We start from the raw sequence: 20,564 nt of genomic DNA on the forward strand, positions 1-20,564 counted from the left end.
TTATACATTTCAATAATTTTATTAGGGGAAAACATACTGGCCATGAAATCAGATAACAAACAGGAGGTTCCCTGAGACTTTTACTTAAAGTACACTTTTGCACAGTCATGCTTACATAAATGTCTACTGAACAAGATTTTCTCCCATGGTAACTCTCCACTCTGTTATTCCTATTCTGACAATTTCCAGATGTTCTCCATGAGCAGTACAAACTCTTATCTATTCCAATTTATAAAAAAAAAAAAAAAGAAAAAGTGTTGCATTACAAGTAGAGCATTTGTGAATCGAAATATATATTTTTAAACTATACACCATTTATATTCATAAAGATTATGATTCAGGAAACAAATATGTGTCTAGGCTACCATGCTTAATCAAAGTAAAGACTGTAATTACAATTTATTTGCAGTTTTAATTACAGTTTATTATTGACAATGTCCAGCTGCAAAAAGATTTCACTGCATATGCTTGCTAATTAAATTACTCTACACTCTGATAGCTTAGAAAAATGCGTTTTTGTTTTTGTTTCTTCCTCAGGAAACCCCAATACTGCCCACTTGCATGCCAGACTTAAAGTTAAAGATAAAGTCCGTATGAGCTACGGATGTTCAGTGTGACTTGGAGATTCTATGAATGACCTGAGATGTACTGTACAGTCTGATTGCATCACATGTTTAAACATCTCTTGTTTGAACCCTGTTTTGCAATGGGCTGTGTTGTTTTCTCATCACAGGGGGTGTTTTTATGTACAAAAATGTATTCATTGGCTCTGTCCTTATCTACGATAAATCAACATACAACTCAATATAAATAGTAAGAAAAATATAAATGCAAAAACACCGAAATTAAGTTTACATCATAAATATATAGTATGAGTATTATTATTAAAAATACAATACTGTGCCATCGAAAAATAAGGACAACGGAATTGGTGCCCCCTGCTGGTCATATAATTTAGCGCCAGGGATTTTATTTTATTTTATTTTTTATTCTTCCACTCAGTAAGTTTTTAAAGACACAAATAAAAAATTCTAAATAAACATATAGACACACATACTACTTTGACTTGGATTAAATAGATTAATCTGATGAGTGATCAACAAAGTGATACAGTTAACAGATGTTTTTAGAGCAGAGTAGATAAACTGGATAGGTCACATATTTAACTTTTAAAAAATAGGTATGCTGATAGAAAAAGACAAACTTGCGTATAGTGTGCAACAACTTACACAAGACAAGTTCCACTACTGTGATTTGCATCGTAGGCTACTTTTCAAAAAGTAGCCTACGATGAAAGCAATTTACCGGAAACGAAATAAACTACAAAAACTGTTACTGTCAAATGTGGGGAAATTGCGATAGTACAGCACAAAACGCCGACAAAAAAAGAATTCTACTTCAAACTAACAACAATAAAACCATATGTATTACCATAAAAAGTAACATTAGCAACACATATTTTCATCAAAATTGTACTAGCAAATCTATTAAGAGAAGTTGACTTGACTTAACAACGTTGCTATGCAACAGAAACAAAAACCTACTGAGGGCGGGAGCCGCGCGGCGATGCATCACGTCATAGCACATACACACCTATGTTTATTACATAACGAAACCATGTATTGACAAATCAGAACTTATCTTTGTTTAAAGCCATTTGAAAGCCAATATGGTAAAAAAATTTTTTTATTAATTATTATTATTTATAGCTACAATTATTTACGATTATTTACAGTATCTTGTAAGTGTGGTGCTAAGTAAATGTTTACGTGAACATTCACAAGTTTACCCTTTGAACCGATTAAAATGAAACAGCCCCTCCCCATTAGTTTGTTTCGCTTTGAATGACGTCAGGCATGTTCCTGTCAGCTGATGCAGTGGGCGTGGTTACGTCGCTGATGTAAACAGAAAGGACCATTTTGATCAGAGAAATCTAGAAGCCAGGGCACAGTAACTCATCAAAGGTTTTCATTTTTTCACCTATGCAACGCCTTAAATAGTTCTCGCGCCATGGACTTCTATATCAACCTGAAGGTGAATTTTCGAGGGAATGCGAAGAGTTTCTTGCTGTCTGGCTCGGAGACGAAGAGTTGGGAGTCTATGGAGGCCATGGTAAGCAGAGGATGATGAGGTGATGTCAGTCTGATCACTCACCTTGATGCCGCAAAGCCTTTGTCTCCCGATGTCTAGCTGATGCGATTAGAGTAGTATTTGAAGACATCTGCTGTGACATTCACTACCCAGTGTGCTGCCTCGACGCGCGGAATGGCGTAAAAGCTTAATCATTTAGAAAGAATGGGCCAAGCGACCATTTTGCCGAAAGCCCACGAATTAAATAGCAGCCATGTTTACATCTAACAAAGTGTATTATATTTTATCTGACGTGCTCCGATCTTCCATCGATTAGACCATAATTGCAAAGGGGTTGGCACACTGTGAGGAGAGGGGACACCTGTCACGTCTGTAGATCCCAGTGATAAGTCCTTAGTTATAACATGATAATGTTGACTCACGTTGTCTCAAAACCTACTAAGCTCCCTTACTACACAGCGTGACAGGCGCGTAGATATCTGCCCATGTATACAGCTCAGGAGGTTTTGAAACACTGACTGCAAATCTGTTTTAATTAAATGTCGTTTGGTGGTCTACCTCAAAAGCGTCGTGTAATCGTGTTAGTTTGGAATAACGTGCAGTCAGCATTTTGACGTTGCCTTAGACCAGGCAGGGTCTAAATATCAAGCTGAATGGGTTTATTTAGGGAAAGAGTGTACAGTAACCCTGTTATTACCAGGCTACTTACCACGTAGGTATATTAATAAAACGATCATTTGAGGTGAAAGTAACTCATTTACCTTACTTGTGGAGGCCACGGAGAAACTTTGCCCGGACGAGAGGTCCGTTGAGAGTGACGGTTATTATTCAAAATATTTGCATATGTCGCCATTGGCCAGTGAGTATTTTTCATACATTTCATAAAACAGGTTTTAAAGTAGGTTTACAAAGTAGGTATTCCTACTAGGTCACAACGTAGGTATAAAGGCGTTGAGTTGACTTTTGATATCTTTTGTTCTCCAGGTGAAGAGGTCTTTTGGCCTGTGTAATTTACAGCTGACATATTTCGATGAGGAAAACGAAGAGGTGAGAGTGAAGAAGTTAAACGTTTTTGATGTTGCCTGCATGGCACTGTTAGTAGCTTCAAAATACAAAAATAATATTATTATTATTATTATTAGATAATAATTTCATTATAACTGTGTGTGTGTGTGTGTGTGTGTGTGTGTGTGTGTGTGTGTGTGTGACTGTTTGTTTCAGGTATCGATCAACAGTCAATGTAAGCAAAACGTCTTAATCTGTGTATAATTAAAAAAAGTAATATATTTACATCCAGACAGAATATATCAATGATTGGAGTAACTTTTATTTTTGTTTTTTCAGTGGAATATGAAGAAGCTCTGAAGGTATAGAATGGTTTCTTACTCACTGTTTATTGCATATAACTGAATTAAGGCAGCAAACTTCAATTTAGAGTACTAAAAGACAGAAAGACACGTAAACATGTACAACAATAAACGTTAATTAATATATTTTTATTACAATAGAAATACCAGAGGTACAAAACTGAATATTGTTTTAGAGAAAGGGGTGACTTGGAGTCAGAAAAGTTGAGAACTAATAATTTGGAGCCTGTTATTGTGACTGTATTGATCTATTGTTTTGCAATTAACAAATGTTCAAAAGGAAATGCACTACATCGATGCACTGTGTTGTTGATTGTAATTGTAGAGTGCTGCACGACAGGGAAACAGACTACAAATGAATGTGTATGAGACGAGGGGCAGTAGAGCCACAGTGCCAGGACCGGGCCCACCACCAGGGTCAGGGGTGGGCTTGGGCCAGGTAAAACCTGGTACTGCTGGAGAACCCAAGAAGGGATTCAGGCCTCCTCAACACTGCCCTACTTTGGCACAAGTGGTGAGTCGCAAAGTTCAGGCCGCAGTCCCAGAGGAAGGATTGGTAAGATTTTATAACCCAATGGATTTGCACAATCACTGACGTAGCCACAAATGTTTACTATTATCAAATTCTAGGCTGAAATTTTGTTGGAATGGTGCATTACAATATTATTAATAACCTAAATGATAAAACATTCATGTTCTCATGCTTAAACCAAATTATCTAACTGAATTCTGATTACAGTTTTATTGTAGTTTGCATGAAATGTGCTTCCACCATTTCAACCATTGCATGTTAATGACTGATGTGTCACATATATTGTATTTTAATATCCGGCTTTTGTTTTAAAGGTAATTGTAAATGAAGTCAAAGGTGGGAAGGCAGAAGATAAGACCCCTCCAGCTTGGTTCACGTCATATATGGAAAAGGTACATCAAACAAGATTTTAAAATCAGCATAGTCAGATTGTTATTGATCTTATTGCATAAAAAACATTATTATTATTTTACCACCAATCAGCATACTGGAATGACTTCTGAAAGATAATGCAGATGTTTTACTTTTAAATATTTTTTTGGTAACATTTTTTTTACGGTTGCACCTATTAGTTGCTAGCATGCATATTACTAGAATATTAGCCATTTATTAGTGTAAAAACAAGTTATAACTTTAGCTTCCGGTGCAGTGACAGACTTTGTATCATATGCCAGACTTCACAAAAAGCTGTGAAAGAAAAGATCTGTTGCTACTTCCATTTCATTTAAATTTTAAAAACTGAAAAATGTTATCCTGTCCCACTCCAAAAAAAGCTCTGACATCATTTACTCACCCTCAAGCTGTTCCATACCTTTATGAGTTACTTTGTTCAATTGAACAAAAAAAACATAACCAAAGACTTGCTCGTCCCCATTGACAACCATAGTTTGGAAAATAGATAGAAGTCCATGGGGACCAGAAACATATAGATCAGGGCTCAACCTAATTGCTGGAGGGCCGGGGTCCCTGCAGAGCTTAGCTCCAAACCTGAAGCAGCTACTAGGTATATTTGAAGCTTCCAGGCTGATGTTAAGCAAGCTGTAGCTAAACTCTGCAGGACACAGATTGTCAGATCAAGTTTGATTACACCTGATATAGATCATTGGTCTGAAACTCAGTTCCTGGAGGGATACAGCTCTGCACAGTTTCGCTCCAATCCTAATCAAACACACCTAAGCCTTTAAGTTTCGTTCTCATAGTTTTAGCAGTGGACATAAGCCCTAAACATTTGTGCCTCTGTTTTTTTCTCTTCAAAATATGATAATTGCAACAGTTTAAGGACCAAGTTGTTAGGGAGGCAGTAGAGAAGATTTGTAGGGAGTTCTCCGGACAATGTTGTATCCATAAGCCAGTGGGAGCAGAGGCTCAGGTTCCCGAGGTCACCTCATCTACTCTCCCTGGGGCCCCAAGTTCAGCTCCAGCCTGCAGCAGCTGTCGGGGCCAGACCGCAGGCGGCGGATACCAATGCAGGTGAGAGGGATCTCTGGATGTCTGTATTTTTTGTTAAAATATTTTCTTCTGTGGTACATATCAAAGGGTAACACGTATTATGATTGTATGAAAGATGTAACGTTTAACTGCAATAATGGGTGCCTTAAATGTTTGGTTTCTTTCTGCACAGTGTGTGTACCTCCTGCACTTTGTGTGAGCCTTGCAGCTTCTCACACGATCCAAGCCACAACCTTGTGAGAGCTAGAACTCCCCTGTCTATTCCTGAGCATGGCTCCCCAGCTCCAGACCACAGCAGGTGGGCATTTGTCCTCTGCTTTGGCATGTTTTTGTGTTAAAGTTCAGAATAGTTAAACATATTTTGCACTCCTTCTGAAGGTTCTACAGAAGGGGTGACCGGAGCTTTCGTAAGGCAGAGAAGCAGCGTCTTAAAGCAGAGAAGCGCCAACTCAAGGCGGAGGTGAAGGAGATCAGGAAGCAGCTGAGGATGGAGAGGAGAGGGCTGCAGTGGAGCACTGCTGGAGAAGGGAGCTCTTCACCTGTCCTGCTGCAGCCACGCGCCACACAGGCAAACAGCCCAGAGTAAGAGCTTACACACCTTTACTCAACCCTTATGTTATTCCAAACTTATTCACGTTATTTTAAGAATCTTTTTGTCATGAAAGAAGCCTGATGCCTTTTTTGCCAGCTTTTCCCATCATGTTATTCTTAGATTTACATTTTAGCTGCAAACTAAATAAAGTAGTTTTTTTTCTACTTCCTCCTGGCTAAGCCATGTAAATGTGTAATGTAGGAGCTAGCTATTATTGTTAGTCCCACAAAAAAAAAAAAATATGATAATAAGATTCCATTTAGTTTGTACCGGCTTGTTTGCAGTCGTCCTAAACGTCCATGCCCACTGGCTGTGCCAGCTATGACGGCTTTACTCCTGGATGAAAACCTGCCTGATGGATCACGCTTGCGTCCTGGGACCAAATTCATCAAATACTGGAAAATGAAAAACAGTGGCAGAGTGTGCTGGGACTCTGAGACCAAGGTATACTTAGACCCTGTTACAGACACACACAAATCTGTGTGTACACACATACACAATAAAAAATCTGAATCTGATTGTATCCCATTTTGGCCTCAGTTAAAGTTCATGTGGGGGAACTTGGCAGTGGGCTCCGGTGAAAGATGGCGGGAGGTCGCAGTACCCACATTACAGCCAGGCCAGGTGGGGGTCATCAGCGTGGCACTTTGTGCTCCGACGTTAGAGGGCACCTATACATCGCATTGGCGCCTGGCACATAGAGGAGAACAGTTTGGACCACGTGTTTGGTGTAGCATCGTCGTAGACCCACATGCGCCCACAGCCATCTGTGCTGACGGGCTACTGGTGTCTCCCTGTGTCACCCCACAGGTAAAACAACTGTCCAGAGATTCCCTCAGCCACCCAAGAAATCATCATTAAATGCGTAGTTATTCTAATGTGCATAGTAATATATAAAATGAACTCAGAGTCATTATCATTATTGTAATGAGGGCACTGATGCAGTGTTCGAATCCATAAGCAGGGTTTTATTAGACGAATGAGAGACAAGAATCAGAGACAGGCAAATGGTCAGTAACGTAAGGCAGTCAGAATCGGTTACCTGGTTAGAGGAGAAGTGGTTGGTTAGCAGGCAATGGGTCGATACACAGGTGAACAGTCCAATCAGGCAAATCCAAAAGGCAGACAGAGCAAACAAGAAGAGATCATACACAAAACAGCAATCAGATAAAACAATGAAAACGCTCGGTAAGGCAGGGTAAGCAGACAATACTTCGCATAGATGAGTTTGTGAGCTCTGGCTTTATACTAGTCAAACAGGAAGTGGTTGCAGAGTAAGTGGAGCCAAGTCAGTACTCCGGTGACGGCTTCCTCTGCTGGCGTGGCGTTACAATTACAAAAAAAAGTATTTAACCTAAAATATATTTACTACTAAAATGAATTTTAATGACTTCAAAACTAAAAAAAAAACTAAAAACAGACACAAATTAAAGGCATAATCCACCCCCAAATTTGTTATTAATCAGTTACTATGTCAATCCAAAACTAAATGTTTGTCAGTGGTTCTATATAAGTTCAATATAAATGTTATGAAGCAACAAGAATACTTTTTGTACCCCAAGAAAAAAATTATATTAATTAAATGATGGCACTAAAATAAAAATAAATAAACTGAAACTAGAAAACTGTACATGACTATATATATATATATAACTAAACTGTACTGAAAATTACAGCTATTGTTAGTTCATTTTTTTTTATTAACTTTTTTTCAGGAGAAGTCTTCCCGTACTCTTGAGAGGGAAGAGAAATGCCGGGCCTCAAGGGAACAGCTACTTTTGTCTGTAAACCAGGACTGTGATCAGGAGTTCTACATTCCATCTGTGGACTTACTCACAGCTCAGGTATGACCAGACCCATCATATTTGTAATGTTTCATGAAGAAAGTTGACTCCATTGTTCATAGCTCTATTTTTTATTCTCTCAGGACTTACTATCTTTTGAACTGCTGGACATCAACATTGTACAAGAGTTGGAGAGCGTGCCCAACAACACTCCTGCAGGTAACCTTAAATCTTTCTAAAAATGGGAATGAATGATTTTTATGGATTTTGTGTGAACTGTTACATCTCAGTAAAAATTATATAGATTTTCTTCTAATATTCTCTCTCATAATCTCTGTAAATATATGAAGACATTACTCCATGCATATCACCTCTGCCCCATGATGGACCTCTTCAGGAGAAACCAACATTGGGACTCATCCAAGAGGAAACAGAAGCCCAAGGGGTCAGCAGCATCCTGGGTAAACATTAAAGCACAACTTTTCTGCTCTTTTTCTGTCAGCGATTGTGTAGCTTTTTAGATTTGTGAACATTTTTTGATGTCATTCTCCCAGATGTGGCCCAGGGCACAGAGTTAGAAGGCATCCCAGCACAAGAGAAAGGAGAGGAGGGCATCATTGGGCCTCATTTTGTCAGTCCATCTGTTATCCGCTCTCTCACCCTTGAAGTGACCCGTGAATTAGCAGAGCATGGGGCACTTTGTGGGAGATGCCCAGCTAAAGGTTTGTGGTGGTGGGAAGATGCACTTTTCTGCTTTTCCTGCAAATTACAGTCATTTTTTATAACAGGCATAGTCAGACCGTGCAAGTTAGAAAAACAATTTTTAATTTTAGTGTTGACTTGTTATAACATACTTTTGATATTCTTAGTAAGCCTTTTGTAAACTATACACTACTGTTTAAAAATTGGGCCAGTAAGATTGAAAAAATTATTCTTTATAACTTATCAAGGATGTATTAAATTGATCCAAAGTTACAAGAACACAAAATAAAGGGTTTCTCTTACAGATAAATTCTGTTCTTATGAACATTCTATTACTTTCTATCAAATTTCTGTTGTTATGTACAAATAAACAGCAGTACAGTAATGTAGTTTTGCATTTCATTTTTCCCATTTTAAGTGGTGCGTCCGGCCCCCCAAGGCTCAATGTCCCTTTGTGAGAGGAAATCAGAAAAAGTTTCAGAAACAGGGCTAATATCTGCTCCAGCTCCCCTGAAAGTAGAATCAGCACAACTCTCTAGCCCTGCTTCACCACAGACCGAGACCACCGATGTAGCTGCTCCACTGCTGACGCTTCCAGCAGAGCTCATTAGCACAGGTAACAGGCCACGAGAATATTTAGATCTGACCCTTGTCATTGTGAACATTGTCAATTTCGTAATTGTTTAAATGTGATTCAAACAAACTTTTTTTTTTTTTACCATTCTTATGTTTAGATGAGGGTCACGAGTCTGATATCGAGCAGATCCTGGTGGAACCAGCAGGTGGAGATCCGGTAGAAGAGGGAGAGGAGGAAGCGGCTAAGAAAGAGCAAGTGAAGGACCCAGGAGCAGCTAAGGAAACCCGCAGCAGAACTTCATCTGCGTCTTCAGAAGACTACATCATCATCCTCCCTGATTGCTTTGACACCAGCCGTCCACTGGGAGAGTCCATGTACAGCTCAGCCCTGTCGCAGCCTGGAGAAGAGCCTGCAGAGGGAGACAAACTAGAATCAGTGGAGAGCGCAGAGCTCCAGAGCCCCGTCGCTGCTGCTGCTGCTGCTGCTGTTAGTGCGGATGCTAATGACATGCTCTGTGCCTCCCAGACTCTGGATGCTGTGCCGCTCACCCCTGTGATTGTAATGGCACCACGACCCTCGGTCAAAACCAGGTAAGTTCATAAAGAGTACATATCAGCAGTAGTAGATTTTGGCTCAGAGGTGAGTCAAACTAGTGATAAACCAAATTTTTGCCAACAGAAACAGCAAAACATACTTTTACAGTGTCTAAACCATTGACTTACATGAGGGCTTTTCACAATGTGCTAAACCCTGGGTTATCATCTTTCTAAACACAGTTTTTACCTCAGGTAAAGAAATGCTTGAATTATGTTTAATTAAACTAAACGTTTAATACACCTGTAATTTGAATGTTGTGTTAGCACTGCTTTTCACCCAGGGTTATTTAACACCGCATTAACGGTGAACGCTTTTCAACATACAGCCAATCAGAAATTGAGCAACTTATGTCATGTAAGTAAGAGGAGAAATGTCAAAAGACAGAATGCGTGTGAACTGGAGTAATGAGAAGACGGTATTATTCACTTCAAGTTTTTTTCCCACATACTCTGCTCCTTGTTTTCTTTTTTTGTACTTTTGTATCTGTTTCCTTGCCTTTGTGCATTTCACGACGCTTAAAACAGACGAAGACCTAAGTGGCAACATTTTTTAAAACAACTGGCAAGACGCGGAAAAAGCTGTGTGAACGGGTTGCCTGCTGTTTGTCCAGTCAGTGACAGCAACGATGCAAATTTGCAAAAAAAATTAAGTTAAGCCAGGGTTTAGGAATGTATAGTGTGAAATGCCTGTTAATGAATACCCAGGATTAACCGTTAACCCCAGGTATAGTATGAGCAGTGTCAGGTGAGCACTTGATTACAGATAAACCAGGATTCCGGTTTAGGATGACCCAGGGTTAATGATTGTAAGTGTGTAAAGCCCTACAGTGATTTATTAGCACTTATCCAGAGACGCATTTTGACGGTGCTAAAGAGGATGCTAAGTTAGCAATATGCAAAGTGTGTACAGCTAAAATATCAAGACTTACTATGAATAGTTTCTTTTACTTGAGAACATGACACGCTCAACAGAACATTTTACAGGAAAGATACATTATGGCAAATTATTAAGATTAAGATGCTGCGCTATTTCCTGGTCACTAATCAGGTTTGCGACATTGGTCATCTGACAATGTTCTTGATCCATTTGAAGCATGCAGACCTAGGTTGACCATGTCTTTGCTTAAAACTCTGTGTGCACACGTTCCTAAACTCTATCACAGCCTATATATTTTTTTTATGTTAAATCCTATGTTAAAGCCTACACAAATGTAAAATATAGCTAAATATTTATGAAATCTCTTTATTCAGCTCAGAGACACAAGAGCAGATGGAACATGTAGCAGAGGAGCAGGACAGGAGTAATCCTGAAGAGCCAGGAGATAAGGAGGAAGGTGAATGGAAACACCATGGGATATTAAATTAATAAGCCATCATAGGTTGTGTATTAGTGCATTTTCCAATTATTTTGGGGCGTTAGAATATAAAGAATACAGAATATATACACAGTATACATAGAATACAAAGTGGACAATATGATAAAAGACACACAGAGCTGTGTTTAAAAAGCTGACCTGTTTTTTTTCCTTTGTATGTAGACTCTGAGCCTAATCAACCTGATCCTGAGAACTCAATAGCATCTGCAAAGTCTGAAACAGAAGATCTTAGGTGAGCTACACGGCACACAACCACTTATTCTGCCTTATGGTAGAGCACCCAGGACAATAACTGCGATATGTGCTTTTCTTCTTATCACTCACATTTTTACTCTCTCTCATTCCTGTCTTTCCTCAGGGCTAATAGCATCACAGGTGGATTGGTGAAGGGTGCCCTGTCCGTGGCAGCATCTGCCTATAAAGCTCTTTTCACTGGACAGACTGGGTCTGAAAAGGTGAGCTGTTCACACAAATTGCAGAATGGAAAAACATTTTAACATAAGCTTCCTTTAAACTTCCTTTAAATTCACAAAGCATATTATGAATGTGGCAATAGTGCAAGATGCTGAACAATCTCCTCGTTTGTCTTATACCAACAAGAAATAAACATAATGCTGTTATATAGTTCATTACTTGTGTTTACAAATTCAAACAATGAATTGTTTCAGTTTTAATTAATGGGATTTTATATACAATAAATGAAATTTAAAATAATCATGCTTTACAGGACTTGTATTATATGCATTTTAATCAAGTATATTTTGCCTTTTTGTGATAAAACCACTCTAGACAGTAAAGTCCATGTACACAATACTGTAGAAGTGCTTAGTGTATAGTGTAACATTTAGGATATACATCAGTAATAATAATAAAAAAATGATACATATATATTTATTTTTGATTTGTGTAGCTCCCAGAAGATGCAGCTTCTCATGACGCCATGATGGCCGTGCTGGTAGAGATGGGCTTTGGCGATCGAGCACTTAATCAGCGTCTGCTACAGAAACACAACCGCAACCTGCTGGACGTGGTAAACGAACTGGTGCAGATGACTGATAATGACTGGTACACTACACGCTACTGAGATGCTGGTCGACTATTTCGATTCTCTTACATGTGTTTTTTTTTTTTCTCTTTCTCTGTGCAATCAGCAGCCCATTCCATGATACAGACTCTTTCGTTCCATTTGGGTTGTAAAGATAGTGTGTGTGAATCTGTCTGCTCCAACGTGTAACAGATAATCATTAGATGAGCAGTTCATCACCTTTATAACTGTGCTTGTTAAAAGTTTGTTGTTAGTGGGCATTAATGTTTTCACAAAGATGATCATGGGTAGCTAATGAACACTAATAGGTAACTATTAATCCAAAACTATTCAACAAATATGCCATGCTTTTAATAAAAAAACTTGATTTGAAGGTATAGGTTAATTAATGACATATGAAAAACTTGCGACTGGATATTTTTAATATTTAGAGTGTTTTGTGTTCCCAGGTTAAGAACAAGTTTTGGAAAAGTGCAATAGATCTGGCTTTGTGTGGACTCAGACCAAATAGACTGATAACTTTTTGTCATCGTTATATGGACTCAAGATTACAATTAAATGATTCCTTACTGGAGAGGTTAATATAAAGTTTTAATTTGTTTTATTTTTTAGTAATTGAAACATTTTGAACCGTTGTTGCTTATAATACATGTTGGGATTGTTACTATTATTATTATTATTATTATTATGTTAAAGACCATTGATTTGTTTCTAAAAAGTCCACAAAATAGGGCACATACTGCACTTTGTGAATGCATTGCCATTTAAATATATGAAAAATGTCATGGCTTGAAGCAGCAATGCATTAGAATAGTTAAATGGACTGAAATGTATTTTAATTCATGCTTTAAATGATTAAAGAGGCAAAGGCAATCATGACATATTTAAGTAAAATTTGAAATGGTAAGACATGTCAAAGTGAGAGAGAAAGTAAATAACAGCCAACTGTTCATTCCAAAAAAAAAAAGAGAGGAAAAAAAAATCATGCAAATTATATATATATATATTTTGATAATTAAACAGCTCTTGTATTTAGCGTGATGAAGAATGTATCTCAGCACTTTTCTTCAATGGGAGATTTTGAAACTACCTACTGTCTAGAGTGTGGAAAGCATTCCCTATGATTCTTTAATAGCTCTTGATTTGCTCTTATCCATGAAGCTCTCACGAGTGGTACATCCATCATTTAACTGACCCATCACCCACTTGTTTTTCCAGAGGTAGAGCTTAAATATGTTTTAGCACATTCCCTAGGAAATGCAGTAAGTTGGTCTTGTTGCTTGCAGCGATCAGTAGAGGTTCTGGGTGGAAGTGTTTGGATCATGTGATTGTAAAGCATAATCAGTGGAGACAGATGCACCTCACTCTGTGTTTGATGCCTGAATGGAGTATTCAGTGTCTCTGCATCTAATGTACACATCTGTCTGTAATAAATATCCTAAGTCTTACTTTTGCTCTCAGACTTTCAAAATGCACCTCAATATAAAAAGTATTGAGTTCTTTAAAGACTATTAAACTTTCACATTACACTTAAATGATAAACTAAAAGCACAGACTTTTTTTTTAATAAACCACAAGTTTTCAAAAAGTGGCAATTTCTTTTTCCAGCCACTGAAAAATGAAATTATTTATACATATTTATTGAATAATAGAAAAAGTGTCAGCGAAATGAAAGTGACATCAATTAATCAGTGTGCAATTCATAAGTATATCTCTTTATTTTTATACAAGTGCATGCTTCTAATATTTTTTAAAAATCAGCGTTTTAAAAAAAAAATTCACAATAACATTATAGCACCCTTTGAGATTTTAAATTAAATAACCATAACCCTTGATTTACTATATCTATACATAGCAAATACAGAGTTAGTCTTAAATGCTGAGTAAAGCGAAAGTTACTTATGCAGTATTTTGCACAACAGCCAATTTCCCAGGAATCCAAACAGAACAGAAAACAGTCACATTACTCGGGAAATGAATAACTCCTTCTTAAAGGAACACTTTTTTTGTAAATAGGCTCGTCTTCTAACTCCACTAGACTAGAGTTTTACCATTTTTGAATTCATTCAGCCAATCTCCAGGTCTGGCGACTTTTAGCATAGATCACTGAATCCAGTTAGACCAGTGGAATCATGTTCAGAAATGGACCGGTTTCAATATTTTTCCTACTTGTAACTTGACTCTTCTTCTAGTTATATCGTGTAAAAAGACCAGCCGAAAATTAAAAGTCGCAATTTTCTTGCCAATGTATGGAACTATAATCGCATTCCAGAGTAATAAATCAAGGAGGCAGGCGCAGTGATATCATGCAGCGCTTGAAAACAGCCAGACCCTCTTGCTTCCGCATGGAACCTGTCTTGCAAGCTCGGGACTATTTTGCACAGGCACTATAACTGTACAGCAGCAAACCTCTTTGATTATTATGCCAGAAAAAGGGTATAGTCATATCATCCTAGAAAAATGACAACTTTTTATTTACTTAGGTCATACTACACAATATAACTACAGAAGAATCAAGTTTTAAATAAGAAAAATATTCAAAGTCTTTGGTCATTTATGAACATGATGCTACTGATCTATGCATTAAAACAGCCAGATTATAAATTCCACTACAAGATCAGAGCTCAGTAAAGGATGGGTAAAGACATTCAGTTCTTATCTTATATATTTACTTTTAGTTTAATCTGTAGTGTCAGAAACAAGTAAAAATGTAGTGCATCTCTGTGGCCGGATCTCTAGAAGTCACTCTTTTCAACATTTAAGACACAACATGTACCATAAAAGATTCCCAAAATTCCCCATGCAGTTCTATGAAAATTATATGCGACGCTGGTAAACAAATAAAGCCGTTTAACTGGAGTTTCTTGTATTGTTTCTCCTTTGTATTGCTTCTTAACAGATCTTGAGGTACAAATACATGGCTCACAGATAAAGAGATCAAGCTATAGTGCTATTAATGACAGATCATGAATGTAATGCGCAGGATTGACACACATTACTTTAATGAATATCAATACATTTCAAGGTTTCTTTGGTTCTTATAAGTAGTTTTGTAGTAGGAATTGTCTTCATCTTGGCCTGCTGGTAATTTAAAGCATTTTTTGTATTGGTAGTGTAAACAGTGAAGCCTAATGTCTATCATCATTAATGGGTAAAGTTAAACTATTTGCACTTTGTAACCCTGAGCTTGTCAAACCTCCAGGCTAAAACATGCAAACTTGCATGATTTCCATTTTGAAAATGAAAATAAAATAATATAATCCCTGAATTTTTACCTGCAATATTGCCCGAACAGTAATATTACTTCTTAGGCCTGAAAAATAGCTTCTTAGTAAGCATGGACGCAAAGCAAGGCACTTGTTTTTTGCCTATAGCAGAGCGATCCTTGCAGTTTGCTACACTGCGGATAGAAACCTTCCTGTTAACGAGTGTCAGCACATCAGTGAACTCCAGTGTCGATCCGTAACGCCTCAGGATTTCGCACAGATCCTGGATGTACCACGAGCCATTCACTGTCTCACGATGAGAGTAATATCCTTTACAAAAAGAAGAAAATCTCGGTGACTGCTTAAAGTGGCGTAACTGAAGTACACTGCATGTAATCCAATACGTAAAAGTGCACTGTTCACAAAACCTGGTGAAAACAAACGGAAACAAAGCACTGACCTTCAGCTACTGAATAGCACATTAGGAAATCTGCTCCTGCTGGAAGGGTGGAGAGCGCCCCCGCGTCCACAACCACTTCATTGACCGTCTGACTGTCCACCACATCCATTGGTGTCACAGCATCATCATGTTTGTCTCCACGACAAGCCTTATGTTCAGAGAAATTCATGCATTCGAAGGAGGTGTAAAATGTATATTTATATTGCATTACTATAAGGTCACACTTTATATCGGGTGGCTTTAACCACTGTGTGCTTATATTTAAATAAATCATTTGGACTCATTTTGTACATATATGTTTTTACATTGCACTTGTATTTTTTTAAATACCTGTATGTTATTATATCTGTAATTACACCATTGACCCATCCCTTAAACTTCCCACGCCACCTAACCTGCCCCTAACCTTACTCGTATCCCTCCTCAATAGCAGCACAACTGTTTTGCAATACTATACGACCACAATAAATGCATCAAAATATAAGTACAATATAAGTACTTATTTATTAAGGCCACCTTATATGAAGTGTGACCGTGTGAATACACCGCAAATTACATTTTGTGGAAGGAGGACCAATTACCTGCAAGATGAAGATCTTGGGTTTCCCTACAAGGCTATGGCATTTATTCCCCTTGAACAGATCAGTGATTTCTTGAATTTCAATCTGCCCATCATAGGCATAAATGTGACCATTTTCCCCATGGCTTAAAAATACACAGACAAAACAGTCTGCATCTACATGGTTAGCAGCAGCAGCTGAAAGCAAAGAAACACACGGGATTAAACAGGACCTATCTATTTGGAACATGATGTGGCATGCAGCTTTGACTTTCCCCTTAAGTTATAATTTACATGAAAGATTAAGTTGATTCTAGCACACCATTCAGTGCTATGGCTATAAATTTGGCACAATGACAGCATTTTCATATTTTTTCATATTCTGGTGCCAACTTCAGTTGTATATTAATGCAAACATATTTTTAAAATTGAAAGGAAAGTCTCTTTTTGTGGTAATCAAAAGTACAGCCTTTTTAAACTATTACTCAACATCTGAAGTGTTCAAAAAAAGTTCAATAAAGTTGTCCTAGAACAAGATTGCATTTTGGTTTTAGGTTAATTCTGATGAAACGGTTTTGACTCACTTCCAGTGCTGACCCCTCTCTTTCTTTCATTCTCTCTCACACACTCACATATATAGATATATACATGTAGATGTACGTGTGCAATATAATTATAGCCTACTTAAAAATGTAAACACTGCCAAAGATGTTGCTAATAAACTGCTATGTTTAACTTGAAACATTTAAGTTGGGCTCCCATTACTCAAAACATGCCATGAAACATTAAAAATATTGAGGCACCTTCTCCGATTGTGGATAAAACTTCTTCCCGTTTGTAATCGTCGCAAGCCTTGACGTCAAATCCCAGATCTCGAAATCTGACAACATATTCAAAAGAAAATTGACAAATTAGTTCTTGTTCTGCTGCTTTAATAAAATACAGGAAAATTACGGTTTCTTCATCAACCAACACACTGTGAGACATAGTCATGTTTGTGTGGCAAACACAGGCAGTGGTCATGTGATGCTGTGACTGTCTGGTGTATATACAGTAGTCAACATTTGAAGTGATCAAAACCCTTCATCAAAGTTGTCCTAAAACATAAAACCAAAATTTTGGTCTTGTTTGTCAAATGTTGGCTACTGTACTGCAGTTGTAATGTTGAGTAGTGATTACTTTGCCAAATACCTTCTAACAAGGTTCTCCCTGTCTGCATTTGTGCCAGAGCGGCTGGGCAACATGAGCTGCCAGTAAAAACGTTCATGGTTAAAGATCAGAGCCATTCCTCGCTTCTTGTGGTCCATCTTATACTCCTCATTAGGATCCAGACTGAATACACTGACAAACAAGATATAAAACGATATAAATACGCTTGAACTCAAAAACAGTATTAATTCTACATGGTTACAACATGGGTTTTACCTTTGATTCATGCTATCAGTTTCTGTTACGTTCACTCTGTCTGAAAGAAACAGACAAAAATCAACACAAACTACTCAAATTTGATTTGCAAAACAAGAATATGAAATAAGCAAATCTTCAGTGGATGTATTCAAGCCACAAAGATTCAAACCACAGCGAAGTAAATGGATTAACCGGTCGTGTTAGAATAAAAGACCTGAAGTTCAGTTAAAACACACTGAGGTCAAGCATGTATTGTCTGTTGAGCACCTGGTCAAGCAGGATTTCAATGGCTTTACAAGGCTGTCAAGCATAGCAAAGTTAACAAAAACAAATGCAATATTTACCCTGCTGAAGAAAGAAAAACAATATAACCCTGCCTAAAACACAACACAACTTCTCTCTTTTTAATTTTGCTAATGTTACTTAAGAGTTAAAAACGGGAATGATCTCTACCTGTCTGTGCCGCAAAAGCGCTGTCCTTCTCCACAGACCCTAAGAGCAACAAAGAAAGAGATTCGGGACTTAAATCGCATATGAATAGAGTTATCTTTTTATGCGAGTCATGTTTAGACAAATACCAGCCACTTCAGGTGCTGGAATAAGGAAATGAAGCCTGCCGTGTCATGTCATGAGCAACACTGTGTATACAAATATTAAGTTACTTTTCTTACAGGATAACTAGATAAACGGCTTACCAGGCTCATCGCTCTTGACATGACTTGCCATCGCTGCTTCAGTGGAGACAATCCGCAGAACCCCGAGGAAGATTTTAAGAACAAACTAACAACAGCAAACACACAAGCGACTAGTCACCAAGCGCAGCACTTAACCTATGAGACGGCGCTGCAAAGTTAACCAATCACAGCCCACCACAACCTTGACCAATCAAAAGTCGGTAAAATATCAACCAATCAGAGACGGTCTGTCGCCTTCGAACCTTTCGGTCGGACTGGTCCGACTCAGTGAAGTTACAACTTCCGCGTTGAAATCTTTCTTTGTTTCCTTGTGTCTTTCTTCGTAACAAAAATTTTGCCGCATAACTTGACATGCGGACTTACAACAACCTTAATTCACTATTATATTATATTATAATGTTTATTTTGAGTTTTTATAGGGTTTTATATAAAATAAATATATAAATAGGCTACAATAACATAAATTTAGCCTCTTATCATTTCATATTTAAATAAATGTTAGCCTATTATAAAAATAAGATTATATTATATAAACATTTAATGAGATTTAAAGGTATTTAAGGAATATAAATATGATTTAAGTGCATTTAAAAGAGTGAACGAAGAAACCTACAGCTAAAGTAGTGCATTTGATAAAACTCAAAACTAAATTACAGGATCTGCATATGTATCAAAATATCGGAGGTGTAGTAATATTCATTTTTTTTGTGCTGCAATCTCTAAAAGTAAAAATTTTCAACAACATGTAATATTTACAGCATAAAAACATAATCCACCATATAATTAATACCATAATTGTTAACCGTTGCTAATAGTGTGAAAATGATAAGTATGCGGTCTAATATGTCTTTCAAGTTTAACTGCCATTTAACTTGTTTCTTGCTGTTTTCTTCACCCTCCAACTAATAAGTTCTCAACAACCCTTAAGATACATATGCATGTCTCACACTTAAAAAGATCATGCTTTACAGCTAATGACTCATTATGATCACAAATGTAGCATGCAGGATAATATTTTGCAACTGTAAAATCTATTTTAAGAGTTTTCTTTGCACTAATAACTGGGAATGTCCATGGCCTGTAGGCAATTCAAAACATTTTTTGCATTGCAACTATTAGGCCTAATGGTTTCAAAATGAACCTAAAGCGTACCTAAACTTGCTTCACTGTACCCACAGCCAGCCCACAGACTCCATAAACCTGCTCCACTGCGTACCTAAACCTGCTCCAGGTTTTGTTGACATTAATTGCTTCTATTGCCTACCTCATTTGTACGTCGCTTTGGATAAAAGCGTCTGCTAAATGACTAAATGTAAATGTAAATGCTCCACTGTACTCACAGCCAGCCCACAGCGTGCCCACACTCTCCCACTGTGTCCACAGCCACTTACCTGTGTGCGTGTTATGAGCCCACGGTTAGCCCTATTAGGGGTCCAATCAGCATTTTGCTGGGCAGTTTTAAAGGTGTGGTGTTGAATTTTAGAGGATTAACACTAGCTTACATTTGTATGCTGTGTAGACAAACGATCAGAAACTTTTCTAACAGATGAAATATCAGCATTATCAATATTATCAGTATACAAATTTGGTGATTATATTAAGCATTAATTGAATGAGTTTTCATAATGTTGTCTCACTATATTGAAGTGATTTTCCATATGTTGTTTATCATATTCATGTATTTTAAAAATATGTATGTGTTGTATGTGTTCTTATGCGTCATGTGCTATATATTACAAGTGTTTTGCAGGTATACAGTAAAGTTTTGTAAGGAATTAACTGAAATTTTACATAGCCTATTATTTAGCAATTATCCTGACTTTCACGTTCATGAGACAACTCTAGTTCAGTTCACTGCACATAAGCATGAAAAGTATCTGCATACTTTCTTCACTGAGTTGAATCATTTTCACTGACCCGGACTGGAGCTTCGTTGTTGTCATGACAGTCAAAATGACTGCTGACAGATGAACTTGATAACTTCCTGTTACTCACCATACTGCCATTAATCTATATGAAAAAGTATGTGTGGGATATCCCTTAAAATAAATTGAACAACAAAAATTACGACAATTTTTTCAGTAAATATTTTGAGTAAGCTATTATTGTAACCGATACTTGTCTCT

The 20,564-nt window shown here is 37.5% G+C and overlaps 2 protein-coding genes across 5 annotated transcripts; one reads left to right on the forward strand and one right to left on the reverse strand.

The window, feature by feature from the left end:
- The first annotated feature begins 1,876 nt into the window (after nt 1-1,876).
- On the forward strand, nt 1,877-13,559 carry nbr1b (NBR1 autophagy cargo receptor b). Of its 3 annotated transcripts, none has more exons than XM_043233703.1 (21): nt 1,877-2,112; nt 3,076-3,138; nt 3,313-3,331; nt 3,436-3,458; nt 3,784-3,972; nt 4,305-4,382; nt 5,264-5,460; nt 5,612-5,737; nt 5,818-6,021; nt 6,316-6,475; nt 6,572-6,841; nt 7,747-7,875; nt 7,959-8,034; nt 8,166-8,276; nt 8,370-8,537; nt 8,936-9,133; nt 9,252-9,684; nt 10,942-11,024; nt 11,229-11,298; nt 11,425-11,521; nt 11,977-13,559. In XM_043233703.1, the coding sequence occupies exons 1-21, from the start codon at nt 2,011-2,013 to the stop codon at nt 12,148-12,150; spliced, it is 2,970 nt and encodes a 989-aa protein (XP_043089638.1). In that variant the 5' UTR covers nt 1,877-2,010; the 3' UTR covers nt 12,151-13,559. The 3 variants fall into 3 exon arrangements, 2 of the variants coding, with proteins under 2 accessions (XP_043089638.1, XP_043089637.1); XM_043233702.1 differs by having other exon boundaries at nt 1,878-2,112; nt 3,784-4,014; XR_006249244.1 differs by lacking the exons at nt 10,942-11,024; nt 11,977-13,559 and having other exon boundaries at nt 3,784-4,014; nt 11,425-11,503.
- Nucleotides 13,560-13,962: 403 nt separating this feature from the next.
- On the reverse strand, nt 13,963-18,579 carry LOC122336412 (caspase-6-like). 2 transcript variants are annotated; one of them, XM_043233704.1, is made up of 8 exons: nt 18,439-18,579; nt 18,197-18,235; nt 17,762-17,801; nt 17,528-17,677; nt 17,140-17,216; nt 16,359-16,534; nt 15,778-15,925; nt 13,963-15,647 (listed from the first exon to the last, which is right to left on the reverse strand). In XM_043233704.1, the coding sequence occupies exons 1-8, from the start codon at nt 18,467-18,469 to the stop codon at nt 15,412-15,414; spliced, it is 897 nt and encodes a 298-aa protein (XP_043089639.1). In that variant the 5' UTR covers nt 18,470-18,579; the 3' UTR covers nt 13,963-15,411. The 2 variants fall into 2 exon arrangements, with proteins under 2 accessions (XP_043089639.1, XP_043089640.1); XM_043233705.1 differs by having other exon boundaries at nt 17,762-17,797; nt 18,439-18,534.
- Between the last annotated feature and the right edge of the window lie 1,985 nt (nt 18,580-20,564).

The sequence above is a fragment of the Puntigrus tetrazona genome, chromosome 3, assembly GCF_018831695.1.
Source record: "Puntigrus tetrazona isolate hp1 chromosome 3, ASM1883169v1, whole genome shotgun sequence".
In the NCBI taxonomy this organism is placed as follows: domain Eukaryota; kingdom Metazoa; phylum Chordata; class Actinopteri; order Cypriniformes; family Cyprinidae; genus Puntigrus; species Puntigrus tetrazona.